The 27,629-nt window shown below is 51.8% G+C and overlaps 1 protein-coding gene across 1 annotated transcript in view; it reads left to right on the top strand.

Annotated features, from left to right (window-relative positions):
- Positions 1-27,629, top strand: part of KANSL1 (KAT8 regulatory NSL complex subunit 1) — a 110,455-nt gene that overhangs the window by 81,749 nt on the left and 1,077 nt on the right. Inside the window, exons 4-15 of the mRNA XM_014956471.1 lie at positions 768-872; positions 6,961-7,076; positions 9,270-9,465; positions 12,720-12,885; positions 17,345-17,530; positions 17,918-18,079; positions 18,386-18,537; positions 20,793-20,911; positions 22,283-22,340; positions 23,137-23,249; positions 25,609-25,855; positions 27,401-27,616. Of these exons, the coding sequence (XP_014811957.1) occupies positions 768-872; positions 6,961-7,076; positions 9,270-9,465; positions 12,720-12,885; positions 17,345-17,530; positions 17,918-18,079; positions 18,386-18,537; positions 20,793-20,911; positions 22,283-22,340; positions 23,137-23,249; positions 25,609-25,855; positions 27,401-27,616 (1,836 nt within the window). The remainder of the gene's footprint in view (positions 1-767; positions 873-6,960; positions 7,077-9,269; positions 9,466-12,719; positions 12,886-17,344; positions 17,531-17,917; positions 18,080-18,385; positions 18,538-20,792; positions 20,912-22,282; positions 22,341-23,136; positions 23,250-25,608; positions 25,856-27,400; positions 27,617-27,629) is intronic.

The following is a 27,629-nucleotide window of genomic DNA, read 5'->3' as shown; positions in this document are numbered from 1 at the left end:
CACTTGGAGTAAAACATAAATAGGACGACATATGTTAAGCCTGATAAAGCAACGCTGTGCCACCGCGCTTTGTCCCGCTTGGTTTATAGCAATGGCTTGTTTATCAGTGTTTTCCTTTCCTGATTGAATTTTGTGAATATCACTTCTTCAGGAAAAAAAAAAAATAAAAAAAAAATCTGCTCAGAGTAACAAGTTTGACTGTAGATTTTTTTGGCACCCGCTCAAAACTGCTTTGCTTTGGCTGCGGTGGCGAGTTCCACTTTGTACTCTGAGCGCGGTCGTTTCCTGCTCCGCTCTACGGCAAAATGTTCTCTTTTTGGGTTTGCTGGCGTGCAGCTCGCTGAGCCTCCTCTCTGAGCCTCCTTTCTGAGCCTCCTCTCTGAGCCTCTTCTCTGAGCCTCCTCTCCCAGCCTCCTTTCTGAGCCTTCTCTCTGAGCCTTCTCTCTGAGCCTCCTCTCCCAGCCTCCTCGTGTGCAGGAGGAGGAGGGAAAGGGCTGGGAAATGGGTCGATGGCAGTGTTTCAGCAGTTTTGCCCAAGAGGGAGCTCACTGCCTGCTGTTACTGGGCTGAAGGCCTGTGATGTGGCTTCAACCCCGTCCTTCCCCCTCTCCTGAGTTCAGCGGAGATGTCAGGAAAATCTGGTTGAGGGTGAATTCAGCGCCGTGCTGTGTGGAGGGTGTAGTTTCTGGGGGATGAGGGATGTGTAATTTCCCTTGCTGAGACTGAAGGACCTGCCATTAATTCCTCTTCCCTTCCCTCTCTTCCAGGGGCTGATCGTTCTTGGTGAAGCGTCGCCCCCTGATCCTGCTGTAGATGATGCGTCCCGTCCCGTTAGCGCTGAAGTGAAGCTGGAGCCTGGGGCTGACCGGCTGGTAAGTGCCAGCAGCAGGACTGACTGGGGCCAGACACTTCACCTTCATAGATTTTTGGGTGGAGAAGGTTCATCCTTTAAGCTTTGGTGGAGAAAGATGCTCGAACCGCATGGCTGGTCTGGGACCAGCCTCCTGGAGAAGAACTTCACTTGGGGATTGCTGATCTATTGGGCTGTCCCAATAGATCTAGCTTGCCCCCTCCCTGGGTTATTTTGGGGTTAATAAACAATGGGATTTAAACACCTTTTAGCACAGAGTTCCTGGGGGTACCTTTGTAATGTGCATTAGCATTTTGCAAAGCTTAAAAATCCTAACTAATCCTTTCCCTCTAGCAAAAAAGCACCTCAAACTGAGAGCGGCACAATTAGCAAAAGCTTTTAAAGATGTGGCTATTAATATCTGCCTGAGCGTTACCCCTTGGAAAGGGAACTGATGAGTTGAGTGAGATGCACTGGAAACTATACGCAGCGCCAGGTATTTATTATTTAATGCAGAAATATAGGCCACAGACTGAAGGCTTGATGGTGCTGCTCAGCCTGGTTGTGATTACTTTTGATCCTGCGGGACAGATCGACGTATTAAAAGGGAGGATTTTGGAGAGGTGTAGTACTAGGAGAAGGGTGGTCCTTGCGTGGCTCAAACTCCTGCCACCAAGCTGCAGCTTTTCTGTCCTAACTCCCCAGGAAAGGGAACTGATGAGTTGAGTGAGATGCACTGGAAACTATACGCAGCGCCAGGTATTTATTATTTAATGCAGAAATATAGGCCACAGACTGAAGGCTTGATGGTGCTGCTCAGCCTGGTTGTGATTACTTTTGATCCTGCGGGACAGATCGACGTATTAAAAGGGAGGATTTTGGAGAGGTGTAGTACTAGGAGAAGGGTGGTCCTTGCGTGGCTCAAACTCCTGCCACCGAGCTGCAGCTCTCCAGCTTTTCTGTCCTAACGCCCCGTTTTGGGGACAAACCCAGCTTCTCTGCAATGGGGGTGCTCGAGCTTCATAGACCAATGTTCAGTGTAGTTGATAAAAAACGCCCCGTTTTGGGGACAAACCCAGCTTCTCTGCAATGGGGGTGCTCAAGCTTCATAGACCAAAGTTCAGTGTAGTTGATGAAGATAAAAACCTCAACTAGAAGCGACCATAAAATTGTACTTTTGAGTGTTTTCTCCTGTCGCTGGGCAAGACTTTGTCAGAGTTTTCCTGATACTGGGTGATAATCTGAAATACTGTGAAATTTTTGATTAACGCCGGACCCCAAAGGGGTCGTTAGGAGTGATTGCGACCTCTCCTCGCTCGACACTGGCTTTCAGGAGTGTGGCTGGAATTTAAGCCTTTAATTAGCCGAGCCCAAATCTCTGCTGTGCAATTCAGTCCAAGGGACAGGTTTTTCCTCGCGACTGAAATGGTCGATGGTGGTTCAGATGAAAGCGGAGCGACGGGAGGCTGGAGAGCTGGGATGGCAGGGGCTGCTCCGCACCGTGATTGAATCGCAGGCATTACGCAGTGTCTGCTTCTGAGCAGTGATGTCCATCTGTCGTGTGCCCCCCCCCCACTCCCACCCCCTTCCCCTTTTCATGTTTTAACCCAAAAAGCGCTCGGAGAATAATAAACAAGAGCGGTGACAGCGCGTTCCCGCTCCCATCAGCAATAACACGCTTCTGCAATGATGAATTGGCTGTTATTTGGGAGCTAATCTGGAAATAGCAGGCTGGTAACGGAGATAAATGATCGAATTTAACAGTGATAGGAAGAATATTTTCTTCCTTATCTGTTTAAATCAGGCTGTTTATTTGACACGAGTATATTTTCAACTTGGAATCTGCAGATGGAAGGATTGTCCCACCTGGCTTTGTCCCTACACGCTAAAGATATTTTTCATGTACTTAGAAAACCACCGCATGGTCCTTTTTTAGATTGTCTTAGACTTCATCTCTGTATGTAGAGAACAGAAAATGTCTGTAGATTTCTGATTTATGGAGAAGAAAAAGCTTGCTTGGCCAGTGCTGCTGTGTTTGGCTGCTCGCAGCCATCTCTCTCTTGCCATGTTTATTCAATTTCCTTCTTTGTCCCTTTTCTCATCCCTTTCACTTGGGCATAAGCTCTTCAGAAGGAGACCTTTATTGCTGCAACACGAGAGCAATGGAGATCCCATCTCTCTCGCAGGTCTTGGAGGTAACAGTGACACAAATAATAGACACTGAGAGCAGCAAAGAACATCATTTTTGGTGTAAGGGAGGCTGCAGGTTCCTACTTGGCACCTTGTCATGGCTACTCCTGCAGCCGTGCTTGCCATCTCGGAGGGTAACTCCTCCTGGAAAGGACTTTTTATTCCCCATCACAGAATGGTTTGGGTTGGAATGGACCTTAAAGCCCATCCAGTGCCACCCCCTGCCCTGGGCAGGGACACCTCCCACCACACCAGGTTGCTCCAAGCCCCCTCCAACCTGCCCTTGAACCCCTCCAGGGATGGGGCAGCCACAGCTTCTCTGGGCAACCTGGGCCAGGCTCTCACCACCCTCACAGCAAACAAGTTCTTCCCCACAGCTCAGCTCCATCTCCCCTCTTGCCGTGTCAAACCCTTCCCCCTTGTCCTGTGGCTCCCCTCCCTGATCCAGAGTCCCTCCCCATCTCTCCTGGAGCCCCTTGAGGGACTGGAAGGGGCTGGAAGGTCTCCCCGGAGCCTTCTCTTCTCCAGGCTGACCCCCCCCCCAACTCTCTCAGCCCCCCCTCCCAGCAGAGGGGCTCCAGCCTTTCTACACATGGTGGCTGGTGGACACCCATCACTGCATGCCACCCGCTCCCCCACAGCAGTGCTGGAGGTGTCAGCCTCCAAACGCTGCCTCCAGGCACCCAGCTCCTACACCCCGCTGCCGGAGGGTTTGTGCTTAATTAGACTTGCTCATAAGGGTGGGGTGTTGAGTCAGAGCCTTGATCTGCTCCCAGCCAGAGATTAGCCCAGAGACCATTCCTGTTGCGTTAGGACACTTACTGGAAGGATATCTCTTGGGCCTCTCCTGGAGAGGTGGTTATCATTTTGGCACTCTTTGAGTGCTCTTTTTTGGCCTTTTTTAAATTTATTTCCCAAATTGGCAGAGTCTGTGATGGGGAATAAGGGGAGAAATCCATCCTTTCTCATCCCCAGCTCCTCTTTGGATCTCACCCCCTCATGGGTACCTCCCTTGGCCGGCGTGAATGCAGGGTCCATGTCCTTGGGCATTAGCTTGATAGGTGGGATGTGGCTGATAATCCCTGGGAGGAACCAGTCCTATCATCAGTGGAGGAAAGGGCTTTGCAAAAAAAAGGCCTGGGAATGTCTGCTGGGAACTGGAAGCTCAGTACGTGAATAAATATTTTTGCCTGAAGACGGGAATAACACGAAGCCCTGAAGAAATATCTCAGCTGCTCGTATTGCTCGTCTAGCGAGGGGGGTGCACTTAAATTTTTTGATAGTAAAGGAGAAAAGATATTGATGGAGTCTTCTTGGGAAGACTTTTCTCTGTGTTAAAAGTTTGTGACTAGTAATAGATGAAGGTCTGAACCTGTCTGGGTTTTGTTTGGGTTTTTTTTTCAAGATAGGGGATGTTTCTGGTGCTGGGTCATGACTACCCACCTGCCAGCACGCAGCTTCTTTACTTGTGTGAGAGCTGCTGGTCACCTGCAGGCTCCTGGTTCCATGTGCAGTATGGTGGTGGATCAAAGCTGTATCTTTGACCCCCCTAAGAGTCCTAGGGATCCTAAAGATCTGGACTTCCAGACCCCAGACAAACCCAAACCATAGAGGAGAGCCCACTCTAGAACATCAGTGTGATCCCAGTGTGATGAAGGCTCCTCTGGAGCCCAGCCCAACTGCCCAGCCTGCCCCAGAGGAAGCACAGCATTGAGAGGTCTGGGAGGAGCTGGTGGAAGAGCTCAGCCTCTGCTCTGAAGGCTGGAGATGGCAGTTCTTGCAGTCCTCATTCTCCCATTCCTCATGTCAGAGCCTTGTTAGGGTACACCCATCTTCCAAGTGATAAGGTGAGCCTGGACTGCTTCTGATAAATAGGCTTTGGATTGACACTCTCCAGCTCACCCACAGGAAGCAGAAGGGTCACCCTCTCCTCCCATCTTGATGTCCCACCAAGCCGGAGACAGCTCTTGGAGAAGAGGTTCCTCCTTTAAGACCCTTTCTGGAGAAGAGAAGAAAATAAATATCCTATTTCAAAAGAGCTTTATGAGTCATGCGTATCCACCCTCCTGATCCGGGGGTGCCTCCGGCGGAGGTGTCATGTGAAGGCTCAGCCTTGCCAAGCCTTGAAACCAGGGGGAGAACCTTCAGCTCCTAATTTCACCCCGCCGGGTGCTGCCTGGTGCTGCTGGAACACTCCGGCGCAATCAAACCTGAGGAGAAACTTCTTTCATCTGAGGGTGGCAGAGCCCTGGAAGAGGCTGCCCAGAGAGAGTCTGGAGTCTCCTTCTCTGGAGATGTTCAAACCCCTGGAGATGTTCCTGTCCAACCTGCTCTGGGTGACCCTGCTTTGGGTTGGATGATATGATCTCCAGAGGTCCCTTCCAGCCCCTGCCATTCTGTGATTCTGAGACCAGCCTGTGGGTCTGATCCTGTCTCTGTTCCCCCTCTCCAGAAGAAATGCCTTTTTTTTTTTTATTTTAGCAGAAGTGTAGAAACCCCAGCAAAGTTCCTCAAATGGGCAAGGGGCAGAAGTTGTCAGTGTTGAAAATTGTCCTTCCCTTGATGAGTCAGGTCTCTGCTGTTCTGGAAACCCTTAGTCCAGCTCCGCCGTAGCCTGATTTTAGTTGTTGGTTGAGTTGGGGGAGTGATTGCAGGTGGAGATGTTAATTGGTGCAGGTCTGATGATTTTGGGATGGAGTGTGTGGTGGCCCGGGGGAGGGCTTGCTGGTTGCACATGGATGGAGATAAGTCAGAGCTTGTCTTGTGTCTTCTTTTCACTAGTGTTTGAAGCGCACCATCACCCGTGCGTGTGAGAGGGGGAAACCCAGGCAGAGGGACATCAGCAGGGGGTGTAGGAAGTGCTGCGTGAAGGGAGAAATGAAGTTGAACCCCGGGAGGGAAGGAGGAGAAGGGAGAAATGAAGTTGAACCCTAGGAGGGGTGGAGAAGTTCAGCTGAAAATAAAAAGAAGGGGCTACTTGATGAGGATGATGAGGCTGGGGATGATGAGGGCTGGGGTGCGACCGTGCTGGACCAGCCTGGCTCCCGCTGGGGTGGGGAGCAAGAATGTCACTGGGAGGAGGCACGGAGACTGTGTGTCCATGGGGGCTGTGGTGACAGTCCCCCCCTCTGTGTCCTCCCTAGAGCAGGGTGGTGGGAGATGGGATACATCCAGCACCATGGCCACTTGGTAACTGCTGCTCACTGCTGGGTGAGGGGTTGGTGTTTCAGACTGAAGGCAGAAGAGCTCTGTGCCTTCAGTTTAGTTCTTACTTACTTTCTTCTGACCAAAAAAAAGTGGTTTTTTTCCAGCTTTGTGTTTATCAGCCACTTTTAGCTTTATAGACTTGTCCTGCCCATCCCCAGAACCCACAGCCTGTGTGCATAACTCGTTTAAACCACTTTTGAAAGCGCTGTTTGGGACCGTGTTTGCGCAGGTCTTTAGTTAAAATGCAAATTCAGTTTTGCAAGTCTGTTCTCCTCTCCCTCCCCTCCCGTTCTCCTCCGACGGCAGGAGCCTGCAGCCCTGTGCCTCCGAGCACAGCATTGGGCTTCGGGAGGCGCCCGCGAGGTTTGCAGGTAGTTATGGACTTGTTTGCACCATTGAGACAAAAGGCTAAAATCTCCTTAAAAACCTCAGCTTTTCGTGCTCCTTAGTGGTTCCCAGAGGGGAATGGAAATCCTTTGTTTCTCACATTGGAAGTGCCCCCCCTGTATCCATCCTCTCCTAGAGCTGTTCCCTAAGAAATCCAAACATCTCCAGTCTCAGTGACTTCTGACCCCTTGTTTTGGACTCCCATGTGGAAACCCACAGCTATGGTGCAGAATCCTCAACTAGAAACTAGGAATAAGAAAGTGGTGCCTTATTTAAGAAGTTTTTGGTTTTTTTATTAATTTATGATCTTTCTCATCCTTCCTTAGAGTGTTTCTGGATCCCAGCCACTAGAGAACTTGGGTATTTCTGCTGCAAATACGCCGGAATCCCATCCCGCCAAGCCCTGTGGAGCACCAAGACCCGTCAATGGAGTCATTAACACGTAAGCTGCCTGCATATTATGGGAAGAGCTTGATTTGTATGATCTTGACAAAAATCCCAGTGGAAACCAGCCTGCAGCGTTCAACCCAGTAGTTGTAACTGGGTTGGTAGCAGTATAAATGGTCTCTTTTTGAAAAAAGCTTGGTAGTAGTAGATCGTGCTCGGAAACGTTTTGGAGGAGCTTGCTTGCTTGAGGTTTTCTGCTGCATTGTTTTCCTGAAAATGGCATTAAACTGAGCTGTGTTTACCCGAAGAAGCCCTGCAGGCAACCGTGCAGTGAGCGTGTTCCAAACCGGTTCTTTATGGGTAGTTTTAATACACTTGCAAATTGTGTGATTTGAAGGTACTGGTGGCCCACTTGAAATATTTTGCAGAAGTATCTGTAAGCACTGCCTCGCTTTTCTGGAGATACTGAGGAACCCAAATCCCATCGATTCGGGGAGTAAGACTTTCTAAAGTCTTTGTTTCTCCAGGTTTTGTTGAGTAAGTCTTTAAGTGGATACCTGAAAACAAGTGAAAGAAACTCTCCTGTGCTACAGGATGATTTTAGGGTTGAACAACTTGAAAACGGAATCACAGAATCATAGAATTGTTGAGGTTGGAAGAGACCTTTGAGATCATTTAGTCCAACCCTCAACCTAACTCTGATAAAAAACCATCACTAAACCACGTCTCTAAGCTCTATGTCAATCCCTCTTTTGAACCCCTCCAGGGATGGTTCCTCAACCCCTTCCCTGGGCAGCCCAGTCCAAGGCTTAAGAACCCTTTCAGTGCCAAAATTTTTCCTAATCTCCAATCTGAACCTCCCCTGGGGCAACTTGAGGCCGTTTCCTCTTGTCCCATCACCTGTTCCTTGGGAGAAGAGACCGACCCCCCCTGGCTACCCCCTCCTTTCAGGGAGTTGGAGAGAGCCAGAAAGTCTCCCCTGAGCCTCCTTTTCTCCGGGCTGAACACCCCCAGCTCTCTCAGCCTCTCCTCATCAGACTTGTTCTCCAGACCCCTCTCCAGCTCCGTTGCCCTTCTCTGGACCCGCTCCAGCCCCTCAATGGCTTTTTTGTGGTGAGGGACCCAAACTGGACGCAGTATTTTGTGGTGAGGGACCCAAACTGGACGCAGCACTTGACTCACCAGTGCCCAGTACAGGTGACCTCCCGAGTCCTACTCCCCACGCTGTTCCTGACACAGGCCAGGATGCTGGTGGCCTCCTTGGCCACCTGGGCACACTGCTGGCTCATGTTCAACCAACAGTCGACCAACACCCCCAGGTCCTTTTCCACCAGGCAGCTCCAGCCACTCTGCCCCCAGCCTGTAGCGCTGCAGGGGGTTGGTGTGACCCAAAAATCCTTGAACACATGGTGTTCCCAGGTTGTGTTGGTGGCTGGAGAAGCACTGCCAGCGCCGTACGCTTGCTCAGTCCCTGGAGGAGGGAGGGATGCGGCACCGGCGGCGTGAGCAGGCGTAGAAAACACCCATCAACTCATTGCTGCGGCTGGAACAGAGCCCTTTCTATACCCCAGGCCTTTGAACTAGGGAGCCTTAGACCATAGGGCTTTAATGTTTTGCATTTTTAGAAATGAAACACTTGTCAAATATACATGAAAAGGTTGGGGGGGGTGAGGAGCTGCGCTGGGGTTTGGTAGGTGGCATGGTCGTGCCGTGGTAGGGCAGGGCTTCTTCAACCTAAAACAGAAAGGTTGGTGTTAACATCACTCCTTTCTGCTGTCAGTGCTGAGAGCTCTTAGAGCTGTAGTTCTTAAATATTAATCAGAATCGAGTTTACATCTAGGTTAAATATTTTTTTTCTACAAAATTATATATTCTCTGTCTTGTGCTCTCTGGCATTTCGACTCGCGAGATCCTGTTGTATGAAGTACCCTGAGCTGTAATTCTGGGGGAGGCTGAGCTCCAGGATTAAAGCTGTTCAGGACTTTTGGGCTTGCTCTGTGCCTGGCTTTACATGCGATTTTTTTGTTCAGAACTTCCAAGGGTATTTTGTCAAAGGCGCAGTGGTGGGAGAGGGTGGGAAGTGACCAAAGTAACAGCAAAAATTAGAATTGCCCAAAAAAAAGCTCTTTTGCCTTGTGAAGCTGCAACGCTTTAAACTCAGCTTAGAGTGTGAACCTGGCTGGTGCTGCTGGTGAACGTGGGGTGGTTGAATGAATTAACGCTTCTCTTTTCTTCTCTTCTGGGGCAGTCTTCAGCCTGGCCTGGCAGAACACGCTCAGGGAGATGGCCAGGAAGCTGAGGAGCTCTTGCATAAAAAGCAACGACTGAACATGGTTTCTTCGTCTTCGGATGGAACGTGCGTGGCAGCTCGCACTCGCCCGGTACTGAGCTGTAAGAAACGACGCCTTGTTCGACCCAGCAGCATTATGCCCCTGTCCAAAAAGGTTCGTGTTGTATGGATTTTGTTGCAGTGTATATAAATATATATATTTATATAGAAAAAACTCCACACCAAAGAGCCTGGTGAGGCAGTGATGCGTTGGTCCATTGTGCTTTTGCTCTTTGCCTGAAGAGGCCTCCCTGCCTTGGGAACGTTTGTGGTTGTTAAGAGGGAAAAACTAATGGAGAGGAAGAGGAGGAGAGTGAGGCTTCAAAGGCTGTTGGAGAAGTAAAGGAGAAGGGAAGGAGCAGTTTTTAATCTGTTGGGAGACTTCCATTAGCTGTCACTGGGGAGGGGAGATGCTGAACACAGATGTGGGTTTTCTTTTCTAAAACCAGCCTGAGGTGAACATTGGGCTGGGCAGTTCAACGTAGCACGGTCTGAGCAGTCCAAAAATCTCTGGAAAATCAAGTATCAGGAAATGTTAACTCTGAGCACAGGAATTAACACAGCCCCAGGAACTCACTGCTGCTTTCTCAAATAAAAACTACATTTCTCTGACCAGGTGTATGTGGGATGTCTTAACAAACAGCCTGCCGAGGTGATGGTGTTTGCTTCTGCTGCTTAAGTTTGGAAATCACTGACTGCCACCGTTCCTGGTTTTGTTTTCTTTTTAAATTTATTTATTTTTTCCTCCTCTCCCTTATGCAGAATTCAGTTCAGTGGAAATATAGTTTTATTGCCTGTGTGAGGAAAGGCCGTGCTTCATTCTTTTTAATTTCTCTTAGGAATGCCATAAACTGTCAGTTGGAGGATAGATGGTTAGAAATTGAGGGAATAAGGACCATTTTTGTGTGTGCAGCTCTCATGATTGCAGAACCATAGATGGCAGAAATCCACTTACCTTTTGAGTCAAAGTGTTTCCAAGTCAAACTTTATCACAAGGGCTTGGGGGTTTTCACTCTGCGGGTGCTGGAGTTTTAAAGAGAAGCTCAAAAAGCAACATTTTTCTGAGCAAAATAGATTCTCACTCAGCTGAGGGACCTTTAACTGATGGCTCCTTTGCCGTTTTGTCTGGGGTATTTGTGGTAGAGCTCTGCAGTGGCTGCCTGCAAGGTCTTCAGTGACTTGGAAGTTTCTGAACTATCTCATAGGTGACACCGAATTGTGCACTCAGTGTTTCGAGAAGGGACTGTTAAATTCTGTGTTAGATCTTGACTGGAGCCATCAAACCCATTCGAAATTCTTTAGTGTGAGAGTGGTGAGGCACTGGGACGAGTTGCCCAAATAAGCTGTGGATGCATGTCTGGGGTATTTGTGGTAGAGCTCTGCAGTGGCTGCCTGCAAGGTCTTCAGTGACTTGGAAGTTTCTGAACTACCTCATAGGTGACACCGACTTGTGCACTCAGTGTTTCGAGAAGGGACTGTTAAATTCCATGTTAGATCTTGACTGGAGTCATCAAACCCATTCGATAATCAGAGATGGTTCAGAAGAGCCGTTCCACAGGGTGGAAGATACACCAGATTGCAGGGGATTTCTGTGTTATCCAAGAGAAAGCTGAGTGACGGCCAAGTCATGGTCCAGAAATACCACGTCCAGTTGACCACACTCTGGTTGTGGATTGTTGCCACCAGAAATTAGAACCAGGAGAGTTCACTGTTTGCATAGAGATTCTCTGTAACTGTGCCTCCTTTGGTATGAAATCTGAATGCAACATTATGTTTGCATAGAGATTCTCTGTAACTGTGCCTCCTGTGGTATGAAATCTGAACGAACATCCCTTGACATTTTTAAGTTAGGAGATGTCCTGTAAGAAAAAAAAAGAGGCTCTAAGGTTGGGTGGGTCTCTGCACTGGGTTGGGAACAGGACTGGTCTTGAGGAAGACAGAAAGGGATCTCCTGTGGTCCCCCCCTGGCATCCCCACACCCCAGACAGGCTGCTTTATCCTCAGAGCCTGCCAGATGGTTGGTCTGAACCTCCTTAGCCAAGCTCTTTGGGACCTTAGCCAGTCTTGTTCCTCAGGCAGCAAAAGCAAACAAACCAAACTTTCTAATAGAATCTCCCTTGGCTGCCATTAAAGTCATTACCAGTAGTCCCAGTTGGTGTAAACTGGTCGGCTCCCCGTGTCGCTTCAGGAGCTACTCCCCGAAGTGTGGAAGTTGGTGTGGTAATTCCTAATGTGGTCACCTCTACACTAAACACTGATTTTGCCCATAGGACATTACTTTTTTGCATCTTGTGATTTTTTTTTTTTTTTTTTTTTGTGGTTTTCCTCTCCGTTGGTTGCACACGTTTCCTGCAATATGTGCCCCAAACTGGGAGCATCCCCCCAGCTCATCCCCAGGATGATCTCACGCCTCCTGTGCGGCCACCCCTGTTCCTAAACCCCGTGGGGCATTAATTCTCTGTCGTGGTACGACGCTGCTGATTCACTCTCCTTTTCTCATCCTTAATAACCACCAGATCCTCCGGGGCAGAACTGGGCAGTTACCTCATCCTCCTCTTCACTGGTCGCTGAAGCATCTCCTCGTTGCATTTGCCCTCAGTGAATTGAATCTTATTTATTTTAGATAATTTCCAGCTCTTTCCTTCAGGTGCTTGCAGCCCTTCCTAGTTCTAGTGGTATTTGCTAAAGCTTAAGGATGTTATCTCTTCTGTCATTCGAGTCATTAATGGAAATGTTTTGAATAATCCTAGACTCAGAACAGATTCCTGCAGAATCCAGTTTGATATATCCTTGAATTTTGATGGGAATCATTGGTTGCTTCCTCTGTATGGGATTTACATCCAGTTCTGCATCTGCCTGCAGTGGTTTCATATAAATGAAGTCTATATCAAGTCAATAAATCTGTGAATTGAGAGTCTGTCCTGGTTTAGGAAACAAGGTTGAAAACCCCCCTTTTTCACTCTGTAAAGATGTCCCTGTAAGTGGCAGCTCTTGGCATAGAGTGATGGCTCTCTGACCCGTCTGAACTCAAAAAAGGCTTTTTTTTTCCCCTCTCTGACAACTGAATTGTGCTGCCTCATGGTTTTTATAAATGAGGTTTCAACCTAGATAAAATTAAACCCTTTTAGTCAAATTCAGTAGACGTTAAACTGTCTGTGCTGGTGAGTAGTAGTTTTCAGTTGTGTTTATGCAAAGTGAAAGCCTCCTTTTATGAATCTGGGCTTAATGAACAGCTTTTAGACAAGGTATAAAAAAAAACGAACAGCCTTTAGGATGTTTTTTCATGAGCTGTCAAAGGGGAAGGTGTGAGGAGAGCCCTTAGACATGGTGATCTCTGAAATATTGACGCTGTTCTTCCCCTCTTCCCAGGTCCATCGTAACAGCCTGGCGCGGTGTAGCTGTGACGTGAACCCCTCGTGTGCTCTCTGTGGCACCCGAAGCTCGACGACTCTGGAAATCCAGTACGATGCCCCTTTGCTGGAGCGTCTCTCCCAGCTGGACTCCTGTATCCATCCTGTCCTGTCATTCCCGGATGGTAAGCGCAGCACCCACGGAGGGGGAGTTCTCCAACTGGGTGCTGAGAATGGGCTACAAGGGGTGCTTGGAGGGGGGTCCAGAGCCTGCTCCTCCATCCTGGGCTTCCAGAGGAAGTCCAAGATCTGCTTGGGTTCATCCAAGATCTGCTTGGGTTCGTCCAAGATCTGCTTGGGTTTGTCCAAGATCTTCTTGGGTTCGTCCAAGATCTTCTTGGGTTCGTCCAAGATCTTCTTGGGTTTGTCCAAGATCTGCTTGGGTTTGTCCAAGATCTGCTTGGGTTTGTCCAAGATCTTCTTGGGTTCGTCCAAGATCTGCTTGGGTTCGTCCAAGATCTGCTTGGGTTCGTCCAAGATCTGCTTGGGTTCATCCAAGATGTGCTTGGGTTCGACCAAGCTTGTTCCTCTGCCAGTATTTCTAGATGTAGAGCGTTACTGGAGTGGAAGGGTCTGGGAAAGTGTCCCATCTCTGCTGTGACCTATGTTAAGGGAACCTGAGCTGGACCCTCCTTGCTCAGCTCCAAGAGACCAAGCGGAGCCTGGAGTCCTTATGGGACCCGGGTCTTAGGCTGGTGTCTTCGGTCCTAAAACCCTTTGAGAAATATTTGCTTCCACAGAGTTTATTCATCTGTATAAAATTATTCGTGGATTGATTTAAGTCAGAGGAAATTTTTTTGACCTTGTAAGGAATTGTAAGTGATCTTCCATGGTTCAGAGGGTACAGCGAGAAGGGATGTTCCCAGCAAGGCACTCGTTTCCCTGTATTACAGTGTCAGGGTTAATCATCATTAAGAGGAATAACTAACCACCCCTGACTGGGGGATATTCACAGATTTCATGTGTAGGGACTTTTCCCAAGGGAAAATAAGTAGTTTCCAGACTCTTTCGTTTCCAAAGCTGCCAAATTAAACACAAGCCTGTTCTTTGAACAAAAACTAGTGGCTTGCATGAGGTTGGTGTCCATCTGTCATCTTCTTCCTCTGATCACAAAATACAGGGCCACAAATGATAGGAACTGGCTCTTTTATCAGGAGAGCCAGGCAGTAAATGGATTGTAGCAATTCCTTCCCTGGGCAGGAGCTGCTTGGGGTGTGAAGCACCAGTGGTAATACTGGGAGGAAGGTGTGTGTCCCCCCATCTCATGGGACCACCAAGTGGTTGGTCTGGGTCAAGATACTGGGCTCGTGGGTGTCTTTGAGCCTAAATTCCAGCTTTGCACAGACTTTGGGCAGCAGCAGGAAATGCACAGAGTGTCTGGGAACAATTAATCTGGCATCTTCAGCTAGCACTATATTTAAAATAGACTAAAATAGTAAATTGGTGCTATTTTTAAAAACCAAATCACCCCCCCCTTCTGAAAGACATGTTCAGAAACACTAAATGGGCTTCTTCACTGAACTCCTGAAGCAGAAACTTATTTCCTGATTTCACAGCACTTGGAATCCTCCCTCTCTGGTGTTAAGTCTAATATCCTCGGAAGCGGTGAGAAAACCTGTTGTGTCCCATGGCAGCGTGGCCACCGGGCAAATTATCTCATCCCACATTCCCTTTCCCTTTTTCTTCGGGTCACCAGCTCACGTGGGGAAAGATCCGTCCTGGCTGCGTGAGATTAAAAACTTTGTTTGTAAAACTATATGGTATAAAACTTAAAAAACCTATAGGGAAGCCCCCCTCCCTGCCTTGGATTAACTTTGATTTTCACCGATGCTTTACGTAGTTTTGATTTTTGGGGATGGGGATGCTTTTTTTTATCCAAAGGTAAAGCCAGGTAGGGTGTTCAGGTGGGGAAATCTCTCTGCCTGACGTTGTTCACCTGCATGGAGGTGTCTGCCAGCCCCGTGAGCGTTAATCCAGGCTGCTGCTGCTGCTCCTCCCTGCTTATTTTGGGGGCTCACCTTGAGAGCCCTGCGGGTGGGCGGGCAGAGGCTGGGTGAAGCCTTTCTGGAGGAGGTTGTTGGATGGAGCCTGCCCTTGGAGCTCTGAGCATGTGCTGGCTTTCGCTTTGAGCCCGTCTCTCCGGGGCTGCGCCGGTGCCAGCAGCCGGGGATCTCCGGTGCCGTTTGCCAAGGGCAAAACCACCAGGCGCAGCGGGAGGAAAAAAAAAAGATCATTTATCCTTTTGGCAAGCGGGGTGCAGGCACCACGGCGGCTTTTAACCCCTCGTGTTTGTGCTTCGTAAGCGCTTTGTCCCTTTCCTTTCAGGGCTTGCGATCTTTTTTTTTTTTTTTTTTTTTTTTTTTTCTTCTGGTTGATCTGATTTCTCGCTGGGGATTTTCAGATGATGTAATAACCCTGGTGGGGAGGCTGAGCGCCGGGGCTCCGTGCGGTTGCCATCTGCCGGTCCCCGGGAGGCCTGCACCGCTCGGCCGAGCACCGGTGTCACTCGCCTGCACAGACTCCTGTGCTGACAGCAGGACAGGGACAAGCCAGCAAATAAATCATTTTCTGCTGACAACGTTTTGTTGGGCATTTTTCCCCTTTCCCTCCGACCTGTCTCCTCCTTCCACATGTGTGTGGGCTGCTGGGATGGGATGAATTTTCAGGAGAAAGGAAAAGATTAGTGAAGAGGCTGTTTTGCCAAAGGCTGGTGATGTTGCAGCCTTGCTGGCCGTGTCCTTCCAGGACTGGCTTGGCCCCTCTCTCTGTCCTGTGGGACATGTCCCCACAAACCAGGAGTGGTGGTCACGGAGCTGCCATTGCCCTGTGGGAGCCCGTCCTTAGCAAACAACCGGGGCTAAACCAGAGCTTTAACCATCAAGGTACTCAAAATGCTTTTTCCTGGCTTTTTCCTTGAAGTCAAGTTCCCAGGACTGGCTTGGCCCCTCTCTCTGTCCTGTGGGACATGTCCCCACAAACCAGGAGTGGTGGTCACGGAGCTGCCATTGCCCTGTGGGAGCCCGTCCTTAGCAAACAACCGGGGCTAAACCAGAGCTTTAACCATCAAGGTACTCAAAATGCTTTTTCCTGGCTTTTTCCTCAGAGTCGAGTTCCTCCAATTAATTACAGCTGACTCCAGCCCAGCTCTCTCCATCCTGTTTGCCTGGGATCTGCTGGGGCTTTCCTGTCCCTGGAATGGGTGGGGAAATTTCAGAGGGGTTCAGATACCGGCCGTTGAGACTAAGGACAGGTCGTGAATCCCTTTTGCTTTCCCTCTGAGATTATCTAGATGCAATTTCTAAATCCCATGGCAGCTCCTAATTGCCTTCGTGTCCTCCTCTGTGGGGCAAGGAGCTTTATTCCTCCTGTGGGGCCTGGGAAGGTTCCTCTCTGCTGGTCCATACTGGGGGAGGAGAGCAGATGGGGGGCACATCATACCTCAAGTGGGGGTGTAAAATGATCTCATGGGTGCAGCTGGAGAAGATAAATTCAAGTCTCAGTAGTTTTCCTGTTAACCCTAAAAGTTTTAAAGCTTTTCCCAACTAGGATTTTGACCCACGAGCATGTAAGAGAGAGCTGGGTCTTGGAGGAGACTTAGGTATTTGGTGATCAAATCTGAAGTTTGAAGCTGAGTGTGGAAAATAAGGCTTATTTGTGGGGTTCCTGAGGGTGGAGCAGTTTGCTCCTCCGATTAATGGTTTTTCTAGTCTACCTTAGTCTATCTGCCCAAGAAATACACTGAATGATCCCAAGAGTGTTCTGTCATTGGGCTGAGGTCGGGAGCGCACGTCTGTGTGGGATCGGGGAGAAACGAAGCTTGAGGATTGTGAGCAAAAGTAGCATCTGCCGAATTTCAGAGCAGTGCAGCACACGTGGGAGACAGCAGTGTTCAACGGGGACTGGTACCCTGGATCACCCCAGAAACCTGAGGCCCAAAATGCCTCCCTTGCCCAGCTAATGACCAGGAGTTTGCCTGCTCAGAAATGACTGTGACCCAGCCATGCCTGAGGAACTCCTGCTCCAAGGTGTGCTCCCTCACACGGCCTCCCTTAGATGACTGAGGTGACATCAGGCAGGTTAACATCATGCTCTACTTGCTTGGCTTTTGGCTTGACCTGAAATTGAGGATTTAAGCTGAATTTCTCTCTTCCAGCCCGTCCCTCTGTAGATTTGATGTGCCGAGATAGCTCGGATTCTTGGAAGTCAGATCTGAGATAGCAGAGTCGAGCGTGGCAGTACGTGAGATACCTTCAGTGGTGAAAACACATGGGTTTTCTGACAAAAGCTTCATTTTCCTGCCAGGATTTACTTGGACTGTGAATCCTGTAGGAACGTCCTTCTCTCAGAGAGCTTCAGATGAGAAGCATTTCTCATTTCAGATGAGAAATGTTGGGTCCTAACACTACAGGTCCTCCCTGAAGGCAAGGAAGGTGTAGGCAAGCCCAGGTCTTCTAGTCACTCAACACCTGGATGTTTGTCCAGGGCTGTTCTTACTGGGGGGGACTGGGAGAGGGTTGTGGCGCCACAGCTTTCTGGTGTGTTGACTAAAGTTAATTTGACTGTGTCTCATCTGTCCCTCCGCAGATGTGCCGACCAGCCTGCACTTCCAGAGCATGTTGAAATCTCAGTGGCAGAACAAACCCTACGAGAAAATTAAACCTCCCAAAAAGCTCTCGCTCAAGCACAGGGCCCCCCTGCCGACCAGCAGCCTGGCCGACCCTGCTCGCAAGGACCGCCACAAGCTGGTGAATTCCTTCTTCACTGCAGCCAGTAAGTGTCCTCCCCCTGCCTCTGCCATGCACAGAAACCCTGCCCCACTCGGTACCCCACAGCCGAGGAATCTGAGAGGAGGAGGAGGAGGAGGATGCCCTTCAAATTCAGCTCTGGGACATAAGGCCACGGTACCGCAGGCCAGGGCTGAAGGTGAAGTGGGTGTAGGATGTAAAATTCAGGCTGGTCTTGGCTCGTAGGGACCTCTTTTTGTGCAGCCTGAGGTTGTGCTGCAGCTCCTTCTGCTCTGAGCACATCCCTCCTCTTGAGCCCCGACCTGTCTGGATTTACGGAGTGGGTAAACTCTGCCCGAGCCACCCCCAAACCCCACCAGAAAGAGAGGTGAAAACTGGCGTTTCATAGCTCTTTCTCTGTTCCCCTCCTCAGAGCGCTCACAGCACAAAATCCAACCAGACAAGGCACACAGGCCGCCTTTAGACGATTTTACGGCCGTGTCCAAGGCCGAGAGAGCGCCAGAGCGCTCGCTTGTCCAGCCTCCTGCCTTTGACAAAAAGCGATTGCGAGACAGCTCGTCTGAGAGGAGTGAAGGTAGGCTCCCACGGCCAGGTCTCTCGGGGGGAGCTTGGGCTTCGCTGCGCATCCAGCCTCTCTTCCCCCCGCCGAGAAGGGGAAAAAACCCGCTGCTTCTGGGGCCTTGGCGCAGCAACGCCTCGTGTGCTCTAAACCGCTTCTCCCCCCAGGGTCCCCCCCAAGTTCTCCGTCAGAAGGCGCTTCTTCTTTCATGCAAAGTCCTCCTTGGTGCACACGTGGTCCTTTTTTCTATCCCACCCCCTCGGTTGGTCTGGCTAACGAGGGGGTCTTCGTTTTTCTCCCTCCCTCCCTCCCCCCGTGCAGTGTTGAAGCACCACGCGGACGTCGGTGGCCCCAGCTACTTGTCGGCGGCTGCGACCCCCGCGCCTCACAGCCCCATCGCGCGGCAACTGTCCACCTCCTCGGACGGCTCCGCTCCCGCCGGCACGACTTCGCAGGGCACCTCCAGCGCGGCCGTAAGTATCTCCTGCCTTTCTGGAGAGGTTCCTGAGCTCAGCTCCACCACGGGGGATCAGCTTTTGAGCAGTGTAGGCATCTTAGACATCAGAGCACCCAGAATTTCACCTACCTTGCTGGACCTTTTGGTTCAACTGGTGGTTGACCCTCTTTTTTCACTCTGATTTTGGGTCTGCTGGGGTTCCTGGGTTGACGTTGGCTGTGCCACCCACCTGCATTTGGTGTCATCTCAGTAACTGCTGGTTCCTGCTCTTAGTAGTCCCCTGGCGTTGCTCCGTGTCTGTGTTCTGGTTTCTGAAGTTGCCCGGGGATGCCAGGAGGAGAAGAGCTGAGGAGCAGCAGTGTGCTGCTGCTGGTACAGCGGTGCTTCCACTGGGATGGCTTTCCCTTCCTGGCCTCGGTGGCACTGGGCTGTAGATGGGATTGGGGCTGAGTCCCAGGGCAGTGGTGGTTGGGATCTTAAATGTTCACCTACACACAAGCTCCGGCAGTTTTTTAATTCACGCTGTCTTCTGAGACACACTCAGCCTCCCCAAATGCTAAAGGATGACAGGATTTGGGACTTTGTGGAGCTGTGTCTAAAAGCCATCAGTGAGAAGGGCCACCACTCCCTCCCACCATCCTCTGGGACAGATTGGTGACACAGCTCCTCTCCAGACACCATCCATCCTCCCGGTGCCTGACCCACGATAGCAGAAACCCTCCATGAAAGGGCTGAATTGAACCCTCAAGTGTCCCAGTGAAGGACCTGGCCCCTGTCTGAGCACTCCAGTTAGTGGTTTGTGCCGCAGCCAAAGCTGGCTGTGACCAGGGGATGACAGAGCAGAGTTCCACAAACCCTGGTGGTGAAACCAGGGTGGTTGAGACACAGAGCTGGGGGTACCACGTCCAGCTCAACCCTGTGTGTCCTTGTCCTTGCTCCAAGCTTGTTGCTCTGGGGCTGCCGTGTCCCGGGTGGGTTCCTTCACTGCAGAGTTTGCTGTTGTGACATCAGCTGTGACATCAGTGAGGCCACCACAGGGTTTCTGAAGAACCCAACAAAGCAATGGTGGTTTGGCTTGGAAGTGCTGGGTATTTTTGAGCAGAGGATGGGTCTCCTCAGCAGCTCTGGCGTGTCCAGATGACATTTCCTTTTGCTTCACACACATGTCTTGGTCTTCTCTTGCTGCTTTTTCTGCTGCTTTTTCACAAATTCACTCAGAAAAACAAGATGAAGTGTCTTCACCATCCGAGTCCTCCACTGGGGGGTCCCAGGGTCTGGTCTTTGGGCTTGAGGGTCCAAGTCCTCAGTTCAAGCCTCCCAGCCTGGTGCAGGTTTGCGTGTGCACCACAACCGCTGGCTCGGGCCTCGCTGTTGATGGTGAGACCTTGGAATTTCCCTGCTGCCGTGGTGATAGTTGTCCACCCAACTCTGTCCTCACCCAACATCACACAAGTCCTGGGCTCTGCCCCTGGCACGTGGGTTTCCACATCTTTTGACATTCCAACCCACGGGGATCAAAGGAGATGAAGGACACGGTAAATGGCAGGTGACTCCATGTCCCTGTACCGGCGGTGCTGCTGTCACAGGTTTGGGGGAGGTTTTTGGGGAGACAGATGGTAGGAGAGCACCCAGCGTTCAGCCAGCTTTAAATAGATTCGTGTGGAGCTTATTTCTGTCTTAGAAAATCTATTTTGATCAAAAGCACCATGCAGAGGGAAGCCGTCAGGCTCTTGGTACAGCTGTCAGAACCCGAGGTGAACTCCTGTGTCACTGTGTCACCTCCCTCCTCTGTCACAATGCTACCTGTGATGGGTCCAGACCCCCCCAGGGACACGAGCAGGGGGGCTGTTGCCAAACAGGATGGTTCTTCCCATGATGGTCTTGCTACTTTCTTTACGTTGGCGGTTGGGAATTGGGTTTTATGGGAGGCTTTTCTTCTTGCCGGGTCAGTTCATCAGCTGGATAAACCCATCTCCTGATCTGCCTTGGCTGGTGGCCATGTGGAGATGGTGGCCAGAGCTCAGCAGCCCTTGTCACCTCGCTTCAGTGCCGTCAGGGCCACCGCAGCCCCTGCCCTTGTGTGTACCCCTCCAAACTAAGGATTTTGGGTTGGGAAGAGGACTTCCAGCAGGCAGTAGATGGACTCCGTTCTGGAGTCTCCACAGGTCCTATAAGGCCATTTCATATGGGGCCACCTCCTTTTCCCATCAATGACTTAACAGGACAAAACCTACAGCCCTTTCTCACTTGCTTCTCATCTTCATCTTCCAGCAGCCAAGGAGGAGGAGAGGCGAAAGTTCGTTTGATATTAACAACATTGTCATCCCGATGTCCGTTGCTGCCACGACTCGTGTGGAGAAACTGCAGTACAAAGAGATCCTCACGCCCAGGTACGTGCCTGATCCCTGGCTCCAGCAGAACTTCTGATGAGTCCAGCTCATCTGCTTCTGCTGTGGAAATGTCTCACCAGAAGCTCAGGGCTTTGACCCAGTGGCTGCCGAGGAGAAGGGCTTTCTTCTTCCTTGAAAGTAGCAGGAAGTTTGGAAAACGATGTAGATTTGGTGAGTTAGGGAATATGTTTCCTGAGGGTCACTCGTGCGTGGAAGCCAACTCTCTGCTGGGGTCTCTGTGCAATCTGAAGTCACCTTGGGTGTCCCCTGTCCTTCTGCAAAGCTGCTGAGCGTGTTGAGCTGAAGGACCTGGTGGTTTCCCAGCTCCACACGTGTCCGGGATGGGTAACTACCATCGCCTTGGGTGATGAGAAGCTCTCCCATCCCTGGGCTGTGTAGGAACCAGAAGGTTTCTCTGCCTGAGCAGAGCACAAGGAGCTGAGCTGTCGGCCCGTGGATGTTCTTGGATTGACACCATGGATGAGCTGGTTTTCTCACCTGGGTGGGACTGTGCCAACGCGCTGCAGCACCGGTGCCGCTTCTTCATCCAAACCACCCAGTTCCCAGTCCTCCTGGTCTCTTTCCCAGCTTTACCTCTTTCTTCCTCCTGGTCCTACACGCTCTTCCCAGGCCCGGTCAGAGTTGGGCGGGGAGGGAGCCTGTTGCTGAGCCAGAGGAAGAGGAGGAAACGCTGCAGCATCTGCTCTGCTTCCTCTGCCCTTGGGCAGGCTCCGGCCGCACTGCCAGACCAGCGCCGGGAGCTGGGCAGGGGGGCAGAAAGGAAGGGAGCACACTGGTGACCTCCTCTCCATTCCTCACCCTCCCACCATGGAGGGACATCTCCTGCCTGTCCCCTGGTGCCACACTCGGTGGGACCCGACCCACAGCAGAAAGATCATAGAATCATAGAATTGTCTGGGTTGGAAGGGACTGTAAAGATCATCTAGTCCAACCATCAACCTAACTCTTAGAAAAAAAAACAAAACCAAAAACAGACAAAAAAACCCCACACCACCACCCAAGGAAAAAAACACATCACTAAACCATATTCCTGAGGAGCACGTCAACCTATCTTTTGAACACCTCCAGGGATGGTGCCTCAACCACTTCCCTGGGCAGCCCATTCCAAGGCTGGAGAACCCTTTCCATGAAGCTCAAAGCAGGACAGGCCAACAGGGGAGGGGGAGAAACCATGGTGTGACAGCACAGGAGGGGTTTTGGTAGGCAAATGTGGCCACTTGGCTTAAAACCGAGCCTAAATATGTTGCTCGTCATGGGAGGCTTGTGGTTTTGATCCCCCAAAATCAAATGAGTGGGGTGCAGGGCTGGTGGTGCCTGGGGTTGACTGTTCTCCAATGTTGTGTGTTGCAGCTGGCGTGAGGTGGATATCAGCGCTCTGAAAGCCAGCCCTGATGAAGACAATGAGGAGGTAGGAAGAGTTTTAGTTCTGAATTAACGTGGGATGGGGTCAGGAGCGACCGAGCAAGAAAACACACAAGTGGCCTTGCAGAAACCAGCCTGGGGTTGGTTCCCTTTGAGGACAGGCCTGATAAGGCTGAAGTTGGGTTTACTGTCTGGGTGCTCAGGGCTGGTGGTGCCTGGGGTTGACTGTTCTCCAATGTTGTGTGTTGCAGCTGGCGTGAGGTGGATATCAGCGCTCTGAAAGCCAGCCCTGATGAAGACAATGAGGAGGTAGGAAGAGTTTTAGTTCTGAATTAACGTGGGATGGGGTCAGGAGCGACCGAGCAAGAAAACACACAAGTGGCCTTGCAGAAACCAGCCTGGGGTTGGTTCCCTTTGAGGACAGGCCTGATAAGGCTGAAGCTGGGTTTACTGTCTGGGTGCTGCTGAGTCTGAGGTCTCATTGCTGTCAGGAGACCTCTCCAGGCAGTGATCTTTTTATGGAATAGTCTTAATCAAGCAATCATGACCGGTCACGCAGCTGGGGTTACTATTTTAGCGAAACTGATAATGGTGGTATTTCCTTAAACCTCTGTGTGAGCGCTTTCGCTCTGGGATAAGTATTTCTCTTTGGTTTTCAGTTCTTAAATCTCTTCCCAAGCAATGCAGGCTCAGCTTAATGAGGTGCTCTCACTGATAGGTCTGTGAGATGGAAGCCTTTCTTTAAATTCTTGCTGTAGCAAAGGCTGGAAAAACAGCACATGGTGGGAGAGGGTTTAATATAAACCAGCTCTGATCAAACCCTTTGCCCTTCCCCTTCCCAGATCGAGGACTTGTCTGATTCGGCCTTCACCGCTCGGCACGGCAAGTGTGAGGAGATGGAGCGAGCCCGGTGGCTCTGGAGCACGAGCATGCCCCCGCAGCGGCGCGGCAGCAGGTACGGCCCCGGGGGCTCCATGTCTGTCCCCCTGCACCAGCACTGGAGCACAGAGAGGATGCAGCAGGTTCCTCCTGGCCAACGTGTCGTTCCCAACAGTGGGATGCTCTTGGGAGCAGCTTGGCTGATCCGTAAAAACGGTTAAAAGCTTGTGGTGGTATTGGGAGGCTTGGTCCCCATCCACAAGAGCACCTTGCAGGAGATGGAGTTGTGCTAAATGGGGGTGAAGTTCCCAGTTAAGTCCTGGAAAACCAGCTCTTGGCCCATCTGTTTGGACTCTGCTTTCTCAAGCGCTTGCATCGCTCTGGAAGCACAGGGGCTGGTGCTCCAGCTCGGGGGGCCAGAGAAGAACAGAAGGGCTGAGATGGGGGTCCTTCGTGCAGGAAGAAGGAAAGGTGGTTGTTCCCAACGTCGCGCTGTCTGTGGCATCTCCACTGGATCACTTCAGCAGTGCCATTTCCCTGCTCCATTTAAATTCTTGTCCTTACGTTCCTCTGGTCACTGGACACTCAGTTCCCTTTCTGCAGTGTTTTTGTGAGTGGGCGTCTAAAACCCACACGGTTTCCAGCTGTTCCTCTCATCACAAACCTGCATAAGGAGAGATTTGCTCTTCTCTGTTTGATTTCCAAGGCTTTGTTTGGTTCCTGCTGAACTCCAGCTGGGCGCAGACACGCGCCCAGTCGCTTTAGTCAGGTGGTGGTTTCTGTTGATCCCCCTCGTGTGTGTCTGATCATGAGAGGTTATTTCTGCCAGAACTTCTGCAAATGCAAAGGTGGCCTTTGTCAAACTCCGTGCTGCTGCCGCCTTCTTTCATCTGCAGCTGCCTTTCCCAGTGCTGGTGGAGTGTGGGTGGTTTGGGTGGGTTTTTGTGAACTTCTTCAGCCCCGTTTCTCACATCTGGGAGCCCTTCACCTTAACTTGGTTTCTCTGAAGACCCTCTTGTAGGGATGTTGGTGGAAGATGCTGGTTTGAGGTCCTGGCTTGGTAATTGAGGTGGATTTAAAAGCTCATAGGTGTAGGAATGCTGGTGGGAAAGGACTTGCAGAGGTCTCTGGTCCAGCCTCCTGCAGGGCTGTTGCCAGCAGAAGACCATGTTGGCCGTGGCTTTGCCTGGCCATTGCATGGACAATTCCAAGGATGGAGATTCCCGTGGAGCTGGGGAATCCCAGTGCAGGTCCCCAGCAGGGAGAGGTGGGGATGGAGTGTCCCTGCTCTGCTGGACACGTTCCTCCCTGTGACCCAGGACCTGGTTTGCTGCGTTTGTGCCAAGAACAGCTTGGCCAAGTTCAGCCACGTCCCGAGCTCCTCCTCAGCAGGTTCCTTGCTCGGTCCCTCAGTTCCCAGCCCAGGGTTGTTCTTGGTGGCTGCTTCTGTCTTTCTTTAGAAACAGCTGGAGCCCCTCGGGGCCCAGTAACTCCTTGGTGCTGTGATTCAGCCCATACCTCTCTCCTTGCCTGGGCCAGCTGAGGACCAGTAAACGTTGGTGTAAACTTGCTTTGTCTCCATGAAATGTCATCCTCTTTGAGACCTGCTCCAGCAGATCTGCTGGGCATCCTGTGCGGTAGCAGAAGGGTTTGGTTTTTTCCCTGTAGCAGCTTTTAAATTGCAGTTTGACTCAGCACTTGGACTGTAACTCGCTGCAGGTGTAGCTGCTTTATTAGTCTAATTGGGGCTGGGGCTCTGTGTCCTGGTGAACGCTTTGGCCAAGGTAGGATTTGGAATCTGATCCTTGGGAGCCCTTGATCGCTGTCGTGGTTCATCTCGAGGAGTTGCACACAGATGTGGGGACTCCAGTTTGGTTTCTCTGTTTGCAGCCTGTGGGTCTTTCATCTGTAGGTGCTCAAAACTTTCTTTATTCTTGGTTTAAATCATCTGAAGTCCGGGGGTTTTAGAGTGCTCCTCCTACACCCAACTGTAGAACCTGCTGCGTTTCCAGCGTTACTGATTCCCTGTGCTGGGTTCTTGAGCTGCCCGGTGTCACCTGGTGTGTGAACAGTGGAAAATTTGGAAAAACCAAGTTTGAATGGTGGGGTGGCTTCTCATCAGGGTGTTTATGCAGCACTGACAGCTCAGGAGATCTGTGGGACACGGAACCCCAGGAGAGCAGTGTCAGTGCTGCGAAGCTGCCTTGGGACAGGGGATGGGACAGAACTGAGCCTGGATGAGTTTAACCCCTGGGCTGCAGCATCCCCTGCTCGTGTGTGCCCCAAATCCCCGTGTTCCCCACCGCAGGGCTGTTCCCGAGGGGGGGGCAGTGTGTGGGGCCATGGGGTGACATCGGGTGGCAGCGGCCTGAGCCCCTGTATCAATGGAGGGGGTGGGGGCTGGAACCCGTCTCTCAAACGTGCTCCTCTCTCAGGTCTTACAGATCGACGGACGGACGGACGACCCCCCAGCTGGGGAACCCCTCGACTCCCCAACCGGCATCCCCGGACGTGGGCAGCTGCCATTCCCACCCGGAGCTGACCCACACCCACTCCCCGCGCAGCCCCATCAGCCCCGAACTGCTCTCTGCCCCCCTCACCCCCCTCTCCCGGGACTCCGTGCGCCTCCTCTCCAGCGAGGACACCCGCTGCTCCACGCCCGAGGCCGGCCTGGACGAGCAGGTGGGGGATGGCTCCCAACGTGGCCCTTGGCTCTGGTGTCGTTGGAAACCTGTTGGAGTGGGGCTGGTGGCTCTGGTGTCGTTGGAAACCTGTTGGAGCAGGGCCAGGGGAGGTCCCAGAGATGCTGGGAGGGCTGGAGCCCCTCTGCTGGGAGGGGGGGCTGAGAGAGTTGGGGGGGTTCAGCCTGGAGAAGAGAAGGGAGACCTTAGAGCCCCTTCCAGTCCCTCAAGAGGCTCCAGGAGAGATGGGGAGGGACTCTGGATCAGGGAGGGGAGCCCTAGGAGGAGGGGGAAGGGTTTGACACTGAAAGAGGGGAGATGGAGCTGAGATGTGGGGAAGAAGTTCTTTGGTGTGAGGGTGGTGAGAGCCTGGCCCAGGTTGGCCAGAGAAGCTGTGGCTGCCCCATCCCTGGAGGGGTTCAAGGCCAGGTTGGAGGGGGCTTGGAGCAACCTGGTGTGGTGGGAGGTGTCCCTGCCCAGGGCAGGGGGTTGGAACGAGGTGATCTTTAAGGTCCCTTCCAACCCGAACCATCTCATGATTCTATAAATCTGATTCTCCACACGTGGCTGGTTCATCCCCGTCGCTGTGGGGAGGAAGTTCCCTCCAGCCGCTCGGCTGAGAGAGTTGGGGGATGCTTTTCCAGCAGTTGGTTGGTTGGTTTTGGAGGCTGCTGTGTCCTCACCGCGTGTGCTGGAGCTTTCTGTGCCCTGGTAACAGCAGAGCCCGTGGCTGTGCCGGGTCCGTGGAGCCGCCTCCCGCTGCTGAGAGCTGCCTGGAGGAAAGAGACCTGGGGGTTCTAGTTGACAAACCACTGAATATGAGCCGGCGTGTGCCCAGGGGGGCAAGAAAGCCAACAGCATTCTGGCTTGGATTAGAAATAGTGTGACCAGCAGAAGTAGGGAGGTGATTGTGCCCCTGTGCTCAGCACTGGGGAGGCCACACCTTGAGTGTTGTGTCCAGTTTTGGGCACCTCAATCCAAGAGAGATCTGGAGGTGCTGGAGCGAGTGCAGAGGAGGGCAACGAAGCTGGTGAGGGGGCTGGAAAACAAATCGTATGAGGAGCGGCTGAGGGAGTTGGGGCTGTTTAGTGTGAGGAAGAGGAGGCTGAGGGGAGACCTCATCACTCTCTACAACTACTTGAAAGGACACTGTAGAGAGGTTGGTGCTGGTCTCTTCTCACAGGTAATTAGTGACAGAACGAGAGGGAACGGCTTCAAGCTCCAACAGGGGAGGTTTAGATTGAACATTAGGAAGGAATTCCCCCTAGGGCGTGCCGGCCTGGGAGCGGCCGCCCTTCCCGCTCTCCTACGACCCCCGGACGGAGTGTGAGGACCCGTCTGACCCCCAGGACCGGTCGTCGCGCTCCCCCCGCCGCACCTCGGGCAGCAAATCCTCCCGGGAGAGCGACGGCGCCTCCGCTCTGCCCAACCTGGCCAGCATCAAGAGCCGACCCCTTCCAGCCTAGACGATTCTATGATTCTAAATGGGAGCAGAAGAGCTTTTTTCTGGCGGATTTTCCCCAGCCTGGTGTCTGTTTCCCCTCAGGCCGTGCAGCCCTGGGAGCGACGCACCTTCCCGCTCTCCTACGACCCCCGGACGGAGTGTGAGGACCCGTCTGACCCCCAGGACCGGTCGTCGCGCTGCACCCGCCGCACCTCGGGCAGCAAATCCTCCCGGGAGAGCGACGGCGCCTCCGCTCTGCCCAACCTGGCCAGCATCAAGAGCCGACCCCCCCTGGCGACACCCTCCTCCTCCTCCTCCGTCCGGGCGGCAC

This window comes from Calidris pugnax, unplaced genomic scaffold, assembly GCF_001431845.1.
Source record: "Calidris pugnax isolate Ruff unplaced genomic scaffold, ASM143184v1 scaffold167, whole genome shotgun sequence".
Lineage (NCBI taxonomy): Eukaryota > Metazoa > Chordata > Aves > Charadriiformes > Scolopacidae > Calidris > Calidris pugnax.
Note: the sequence above shows the minus strand (reverse complement) of the source record. Positions and strands in the feature narration are given on the sequence as shown.